Source organism: Sprattus sprattus, assembly GCF_963457725.1.
Source record: "Sprattus sprattus genome assembly, chromosome: 6".
Classification (NCBI taxonomy): Eukaryota; Metazoa; Chordata; class Actinopteri; order Clupeiformes; family Clupeidae; genus Sprattus; species Sprattus sprattus.
The window spans coordinates 17910755-17919871 of record NC_137925.1 but is presented as its reverse complement, the minus strand read 5'-3'; the positions used below and the strand labels follow the sequence as shown (position 1 = coordinate 17919871).

The window sequence follows — 9117 nt, the reverse complement described above, 5'->3', positions numbered from 1 at the left end:
TCAAGTGTGCCGCAACCATCCGTACACTGATCTGCTGTGTCATTATCACAAGCAGCATCCATTGCCTGGAGCAGGGACCTCTGGTTTTGAGCCCGATGCTCATAGACCCTCCACCGCCACGCACCCTTGCTCCTCTCCTCTGCTTCCTCGAGCTGGCAGTTGCACTTGGTTGTTGCCCTGAACGATGCCTCCATGTTCATAAATTGTACTGAACTTGGTCAAGCTCTAGACATTTGATGGAAGCATTTTATACTAACTCCTGGATGGCACCTGTACGCTAATTAAACTTACTGTGTGATAAGTGATCGGATGTGTGAAACTCTTCCTTGATTAGTAAAGTTCTAGTTGCACATGAAAATTGAGGCGATGATCCAAGGGTTCCATATTACAGTAGGCTATATACCATGATGTTTTTCATGGTATTGTGCCTGAAAGATTTTGACAGTGGAGTGAACTATTGTGCAGGTGATGATGTACACAATGAAAATTATGCCAACATGTTTTGCAGAGAACAACGACTTGACTGAGAAGCAACAGTCAGTTTAGACCAGCAAGATATATTCAATTGTTAATTGGGCTATCTGAAGGCAATTGTACCTAACCATTTGCAAAGATGTGCCAAATCATTTGAAATGTGTGCAAACCGTAGGCAATTGTACTTGTCATTTTCAAGTATGTGCTAATACAATTCCAATTTGATTAAAGGAATGAGAAATTCCAATCTGTTGTAAACAAGTGCCCAGTGGTTTGGAGGTTTGCACGTGTTGTTCTGAGAATGTAATTTCTGTTTCGTGAAATCAGCCAAAGGAAACGGAGAAAATCTGTAACACAGGTTCACATTCACTTCATATTAAAATGAGTTAATATTACACACGCTAGCAGCTATGGACTGTTAAGCTGGTTCCCTAAGCTAGAGATAGCAAGGAAAGTTCATAGTCAGGTTAATTGGCATGAGACCTCTCTCACCTCTCATGGAGGTTCACGCTCCATGTCTGGTGGAAATACACCACACCCTTACCACTACCACCACTTACTTTAGCGTTATGAAAGACTGCATGTAACTGAGTGTGAAAAGGTGAAGTCCCCCCCCCCCCCCCCCCCTTCTCACTTTGTTCCCCTGCACCTGTGGACGGGTCCAATTGGGACTGATTGGGCCTAATTAGCCCCTGGACTACCTTGTTATGCTAGAGACAGACTGGACAGACTGGACAGGCTGCAGAGAAGCTGAGACAAGGTACTATACAAACCTGTGTGACATAGTTGTACCTTGTCTGTTTTAAAGCTTTAGTTTTGTTCAGTGTATGTTTCTTTGTTTTGGGGTTGTGATTACCCTGGTGTATGTCTTTATGTTTTTGGGGTTCAAGTCCCTTTGTTTTTTGTATATATGATTTTGGGGTTCGAGTCCCTGTTGTAAATAAATATAGCTGTATTTGTATAAGACAGCCACTGTCTCCTGCACTGTATGTTCTCCTGCCTGCCTGCAACCACGATCCAGAAGCCTACATCCCACATGTTGAGATGGCTGGCTCAGACCTCTCTCATACTGAGTGTGAATGAAAATGTGTTATATATGCTATCTGATGTTGTTTTTACCTAATACGTTCATGGGATTTGTATACATACACAACTTTCTCTCCAACTTTCACATGTGCAACAGGACCACCTCGGTTTTTCGGGATCAAATGTTACGATTGCCATAAATGCACTGCAGTTTTCTGACTTGGGCTGTAGCCTCCTTCGAAGGGTGCAGTTTCATGTGCTGCCTTTAGGGGCAGAAACGTCACAGGGGGCTCGTGTAGGCTACTACACAAGCACACCCTCTTCCGCGGGGCTCACTAGCGGACGGACAGAAATAGAGAAGGACACTATGTTCGTTTGGGACGTCCCTCTTCTCTCTAACTGACAATGCCGGGAACTATTAAAGATTTTTCAGTGAGCTACGACGCCGTAAACGAAGACAACACTTTCACATGTGGGGATTATGTTAAAGGACGCGTGGTACTGCAGCTTGGAAAGGAAGCCAAAATAGAATATCTTTTCATTAAAGTCAAGGGAGATGCGGACGTCCGCTGGACCGAGCGTCATGGCGATGACGACCGAACATATTCAGCTCACGAGAAATACTTCAAATTAAAACAGGTGTTGATATCAGAGGAAACTGGTAAGATAGCGAAACATTGTTTAGTTGTAATAAACTGCTACCGTTAAAACAAAAAAAGTTGCATTCGTGTTTCTTGCGGTCGAGGCTTTGCAGCAGTGTGTGAGACCTCTTTAAGAGTTGTAGGCTATTTTGCCTGGACTGTGGTTGCCCAAGATGAGGCCTGAAATAAGGCCAGTAAAGCTCTCTGCAGTCATGTCTTGTCATGGACGTGTGAATGTCGGGTTGGCTTCCGCACAACGCTTTCATTTTAACCTAATCATGGACTGCAATAATGCCAACGGTTTGTAGTTACGCTCACAGACGAAAGGCATGATTAATGACAAGCATGTTTACATGACAGGAGCGATAAGTTTGAACGAGCCAGACCGCTGAACACCGTGATATGTGTGGACAGAGGCAGAGGCACCGTTATCCGATCAAGCACCTTTTCAGATTAACTTTCTGTGCTATTATTACGTCCTTGTGCCTGAAATTGTGGAACAAAGACGTGTCTGGGTTTATCTTCATATTACACTGACCATATGGGCTATGTGGGTGTTGGAACGCTTGACATTCCAAACAGGCTTTTAGCCTCGGGAACACAACTGCTTAAAAAATGTTTTTAAATATGCCAAGCACCCTGTGTTATGGGACAATTATTTCATGGTCAGTGTCGAATTTCTAAATGTTCTCAATTGTGCCATGTTGTAGTAAGCCACTGTGCCACCAATCCCCAGCATGTGGTGGAACAGTGTTATATACAGCCGCGGAAAAAATTAAGAGACCACTTCAAAATGATCAGTTTCTCTGGTTTTACTATTTATTGGTATGTGTTAAAGTAAAATGTACATTTTTGTTTTATTCTATAACCTACTGGCAACATTCCTACCAAATTTCAAATCAAAATATTGTCATTTAGATCATTTATTTGCAGAAAAATGACAATTGGTCAAAATAGCAAAAAAGATGCAGTGTCTTCAGATCTCGAATAATGCAAAGAAAACAAGCTCATATTCATTTTTAAACTACACAATACTAATGCTTTAACTTAGGAAGAGTTCAGAAATCAATATTTGGTGGAATAACCTTGATTTAAAATCACAACTTTCATGTGTCTTGGCATGCTCTCCACCAGTCTTTCACATTGCCGTTGGGTGACTTTATGCTACTCCTGGCGCAAGAATTCAAGCAGCTCGGCTTCTTTTCATGGCTTGTGACCATCCATCTTCCTCTTGATCACTTTTCAGAGTTTTTTTTATGGGATTCAGGTCTCGAAATTGGGCTGGCCATGACAGGGTCCTGATCTGGTGATACTCCATCCACACCTTTACTGGCCTGGCTGTGTGGCATGGAGCATTGCCCTGCTGGAAAAAACACTTCTCAGAGTTGGGGAACATTGTCAGAGCAAAAGGAAGCAAGTTTTTCTTCCGGGACAACGTTGTACTTTGCCTGGCTGAGGTTTGTAAAAGACCATAAGGATTGAACCAAAGCCGACTGGAGGGTCTCCTAGTTCGTCTTCTCTGATGAGTCCAATTTCACAGTAGGTGCAAGACTCTGTGGCTTGTAGGCCTGTCCAGGTCTCCGTCTAACCATCAGACGACCATGTGTTGGGCAAAGCTGAAAATTGGACTCATCAGAGAAGATGAACTAGGAGACCCTCCAGTCGGCTTTGGTTCAATCCTTATGGTCTTTTACAAACCTCAGCCAGGCAAAGTACAACGTTGTCCCGGAAGAAAAACTTGCTTCCTTTTGCTCTGACAATGTTCCCCAACTCTGAGAAGTGTTTTTTCCAGCAAGGCAATGCTCCATGCCACACAGCCAGGCCAGTAAAGGTGTGGATGGAGTATCACCAGATCAGGACCCTGTCATGGCCAGCCCAATTTCGAGACCTGAATCCCATAAAAAAAACTCTGAAATGTGATCAAGAGGAAGATGGATGGTCACAAGCCATGAAAAGAAGCCGAGCTGCTTGAATTCTTGCGCCAGGAGTAGCATAAAGTCACCCAACGGCAATGTGAAAGACTGGTGGAGAGCATGCCAAGACACATGAAAGTTGTGATTTTAAATCAAGGTTATTCCACCAAATATTGATTTCTGAACTCTTCCTAAGTTAAAGCATTAGTATTGTGTAGTTTAAAAATGAATATGAGCTTGTTTTCTTTGCATTATTCGAGATCTGAAGACACTGCATCTTTTTTGCTATTTTGACCAATTGTCATTTTTCTGCAAATAAATGATCTAAATGACAATATTTTGATTTGAAATTTGGTAGGAATGTTGCCAGTAGGTTATAGAATAAAACAAAAATGTACATTTTACTGTAACACATACCAATAAATAGTAAAACCAGAGAAACTGATAATTTTGAAGTGGTCTCTTAATTTTTTCCGTGGCTGTATACAATTGCCTTCAGATATATATATATATATATATATATATATATATATATATATATATATATATATGTTGTTTGTAGTGTGGCCTAATATGGATATACAGGGGTTTCCTTGCTCCAAATTTTAAAAGTTGTGCGGAAGAAATGATAACCATGTGGTTTTATGTAACATTAAGGTGAATCCAGGTATTATGAGCTGTAGGAGGGGAGTAGGGTTTTATAGTATGAATGGCTGAAAAGGGTTAATTGCCATACGGTTTTATGTTTAAGACTTAATAAGAGCATTTTGTTGGCTTGAAATATAAAATGATGCACATGATACATTCATCATTTGATGGAAATTTTATTTTAACTTTACTTTTTTTCTTGTTGTCATTATTATGATTGAACATTATCAGTGACTCAGATAAATATTATATTAAGTTGTGTCTTGGGTGATCTAATCACAGTTGGACAGCTTAGTATGTCAGTTCACACCTGGCATTAGAATGCCTATCTAATGGAATGATCTTACTCTGAATGCAAATAAACACATTCATCATTTAGGTTACACAGTGGTGCTATATTATCATCTACGATTGTTTTGTTTTTATACATATTATTTTTATATTAAAGTAACACTTTGCAACAATTTGACACTTTTTGAGGTATGGTTTTATAGGCAACTCGTTTAGGTGCCAACCTCAAATTAATTTTGATAGCATATGGTCATGTGAAGGACAGATACACACCTGTGTCTCTCCCACTACCCATCAAGGATATGAACTACGTAGTTCTTTGTCTCCTGGCTGGAACACCTTGCAAAAATGGAAGAAAAGCTTTCACAGCATGACATTGCCAGCTATAATGCCAAAAGGCACCAGTAAGTGGGTTGGAAAGCTTCTATCAGTGTCAACTGGCCTGTTGGTGGTCTGCTTGCATGCCTTTTTGGTAGTTAGCATGCTAGTTTTGGAACTGAAAAAAAAATATTTAAAAAAAACATTAAAAGAAGATTCTAACATTATAGCCCAGTGCAATCGTTTATATGTTCCAGGGAAACCAAATCGCCACGTAATATATCTCTATGGGCTTTTTTTTAATGATGCCGTCAGTTAACATGCTTCTTGAGTGTGTTTACACCTGCACAACTGAGCAGACTACTCGTAATCAGATCACCAAAGACGCATGTTAATACCAGGTGACAACAGGGTCCAAATGTCCAAAGACTCTCCGGTCACTTATATCTGTTCATATTGTTTCATCTCTGCCTTACGAAGCATGCCTCAAAGATATATTTGTTTTCATTCTGAATAGAGAATACTACGGTGACCCCTGGGACACATGAGTATCCATTCTGCCTACAGATTCCTGAAGGGTAAGAGGATGAGCAAGAGATATCAGGATGTAAAAGATCAGATTTCATATCTTCCATACAACCTTTATACCTCCCACCCCATCCACAGTCATACTGTACAAGTCTCATTCAGTGCTTCAAGCCCTTCTGCTGTAGTGATAAAACTTGGTGGGCTTTTCTCTGATTTAAATTTTGTCTCCAGGAACTTCCCATCAGCCTTTGAGGGGCACCATGGCAACATTAGATACAAACTGGAGGCAAAGATGAAGCGATCTTGGAAAATGAAAAAGAAAGCGTCAGCCAGAATAAACTTTGCAACCAGGTTGGGTGGAGACACAGCTCAGCTAAAGGTGAGTGTCATGATCAGATGAGAACAAAAAAGTACATTTTCAAAAAAGTTGCTTTGAATAGCATAGTCTGCTTAAAGTTCACATCCAACCAGTGTGCAGTAGTTGACATCTGGGACCAGTTTTACTCTACAGTGCTCCCTTGTGGGACATTTTTGTATTCCCTAATTCTATGTCATCTATATTCTATTCTATGTAATTCTTGTCTTATGTGCAGTCGCCCCAGTTTGGAGAAAGAGACAAGAAGATGAATTTATTCTCCTCTGGTAGCCTTTCTTTTAAAGTTCACATTGAAAAGACAGGATACAGGCCTGGTAAGAAAACATACATTTTCTCTATAAAAATGTGTGCAGGTGTTAAGCTGAAGATATATTTAAAAGATATATGTAAAAAACAGTTTATTCTTGATTTTGTTTCTTTTTTTAGGAGAAATGCTTATCGTTCAAGCAGAGATTGAAAACGCATCGTCCCGTAATCTCAAACCTAAATACAGACTCGACAAGAAAGTCACATACATTGCACATTCATCCACCAAAATAGAACGAAGCACCATTTTAAAAGAGGAGGGGGCTCCGATCCCATCTAAAGATCATCAAACTGTGACCCAGGAATTGATGATCCCCAACTCTATTCCCCCAACCGTTTTGTTCTGCAAGATCATCAGAGTAGAATACAAATTAAAGGTACCTTAACTACCCATCACTTTGGGTAGTGTCTAAGACACTATATGCTACATAACTGAGAAACAATGCTTATCCTCTTCTTACATAAAGAGTACTTACAGGTAGTCTTTTGGCATGAATGCATTTCTTGCAGGCTTTCAGAAATGAATGCAGTCTGATTCTGTTCTGGGAATGTTTGTTTAGTTCAAACACTGGCATCTTTTTACAGGTCTACATTGATGTGCCATATGGTTCAGACCCAGAGATCAAATTCCCCATGGTCATTCTGCCGACAAGCAGACATGGTCCTAGGGTGTCGGGGGCGCCATCGCCCTTTGGCCACGGCAGCCACTCCCAGTGGAACAACCAGCCTACACCACCAGGTGCCTTTGGACCGCCTCGTTATTTGTACCCACCAGACCAAGGGCTTCCTCCTCCAGCAATGCACCCAATAGCAACCAACCCAGCGGTGCATCCGCCTCCATTCTACAATCAAGCAGCATATCCAGTACCAGCTGTGCATCCACCTCCATTCTACAATCAAGCAGCATATCCGGTACCAGCTGTTCCTCCACCAATGCAACCAAATCCACACGACCAACTGCCCCCCCCACAGTATGAGCAGGTGACACATCCAGTGCCAACTGCTCCGCCCTTGTACCCTACGCTACCTGCACCTGATTTTCTTTCATCTCCCACTGCACCACCATACGTTCCCGGAACAGCTAGCCATGATTTTCTGTCAACCCCAAGTGCCCCTCCGCAATACCCAGCACCTTCTGCACCTTCATTCTTGTCATCCCCCAGTGCGCAACAGTCTTCGACGTCTGACAACCCCGGGTATGATCCCCCTTCCTACGATATGGTGTTCCCCAGTGTACCGGCACCAGAGGGCCCTCCAACCTCGGCTGCCTCAGATCCCACACCAACTAAACCTCCGTCCTAACTAACCACGGCCTATTTCTTAAGTGCCTAAGTCACACACAGGAGTGGTCAGTGTGATGACATCATCATCTATCCATTCATTCAATCAATCCATCACAAATAAACACATTTCATACAAAAACAATTGTTTGTACTGCTGCAAACAAATATGTCATCTGTCATTTCAATGGAGTTACAGAACGTTCAATGTAAAGCAATTCAGCAACAGGAAATAGTAGTTAACACGTGGGTTACTAACCCTGATACATAATGAACATTAGCCTAGCGTTAATTGTATATTGAAGCCCTAGAGACCTTTCATATTCATGTTCTCTATTAGCTCTGTTACACTGGAATTAATGGTGGTCCCTAGTTACTTTCATATGAGACTGCCCCTTCCCTTGCCTATGAAGATAAAAGGGTGTGTCTTAAATCAACCACAAGCTGCATGTTATTTGGAATTAATGTAATTGTCTATGACTTGCATCAAAAAACATATTAGAATATTGTGTACACTTTATGTAAATCAAAGGTGAAATCATTGCTGCCCAACTTTACAAAGTAACCCTCTAATATAATTTTTTAGTAGTACATTTAAATGAACTAGGCTACACTGAGAGCGCAGACCTCTTCCAATGCCAAATTAACTATTTTGCAATGTTCACGTAAGTGAATCTTTGATCCGGCCCAAAACTTACCTCTGCAAGCAGTTTCATAAATGTAGTGGACTACATACGCGCATGTAAATTTGCCACTCGGTACACTGTTGCCTGGGTGAGATTTTGTCTGCTAAATAAAAATATAGTAACAGTAATGTGGTGATATTTATTGGTAGCCCTTGACGTGTATTTGACGTTTAACCTCTGTATTCCTTTGCTGTTCTGACAACTGTGCTTGTTACAAAGATGTCATAGAGACTGACATTCGTCAATAGATAAATGATAGTTAAATCTGTTCACAAATAAAACCAACAAGGTCAAACTTCACAAGACAACGTCATTACTGTGCAGCATTCTGTTTTAAAATGAGTCTCATGCCCTTGTAAATACCTTTAGTGTGTAGAGGCCGAAGAATTCTATCGCAACTTTGGTCAAACTGTTCCGGGTCACAGCCATGAGTAGGCCTAGTAAAAAATAACATTTGTCAATCTAAACGTTAAAATAGTTGTCACATATGTTATCTGAATTACAATAACTTTACCGTTCAAGGACAATACAGTTGTATCTTCTTCTGTTTGTCAGGGGAAACCCAATCATTCACTTTCCTATAACAAAAAAAAGGAAAGAACACAAAGCTACACGGATCTGTTCATACTA

At 41.0% G+C, this 9117-nt stretch overlaps 1 protein-coding gene across 1 annotated transcript; it reads left to right on the top strand.

The window, feature by feature from the left end:
• The first annotated feature begins 1851 nt into the window (after positions 1-1851).
• Positions 1852-8689, top strand: LOC308367524 (arrestin domain-containing protein 3-like). The gene is made up of 6 exons (XM_080841461.1): positions 1852-2161; positions 5829-5889; positions 6071-6218; positions 6433-6529; positions 6642-6898; positions 7107-8689. The coding sequence occupies exons 1-6, from the start codon at positions 1906-1908 to the stop codon at positions 7821-7823; spliced, it is 1536 nt and encodes a 511-aa protein (XP_080697587.1). The 5' UTR covers positions 1852-1905; the 3' UTR covers positions 7824-8689.
• The last annotated feature ends 428 nt before the right edge of the window (positions 8690-9117 follow it).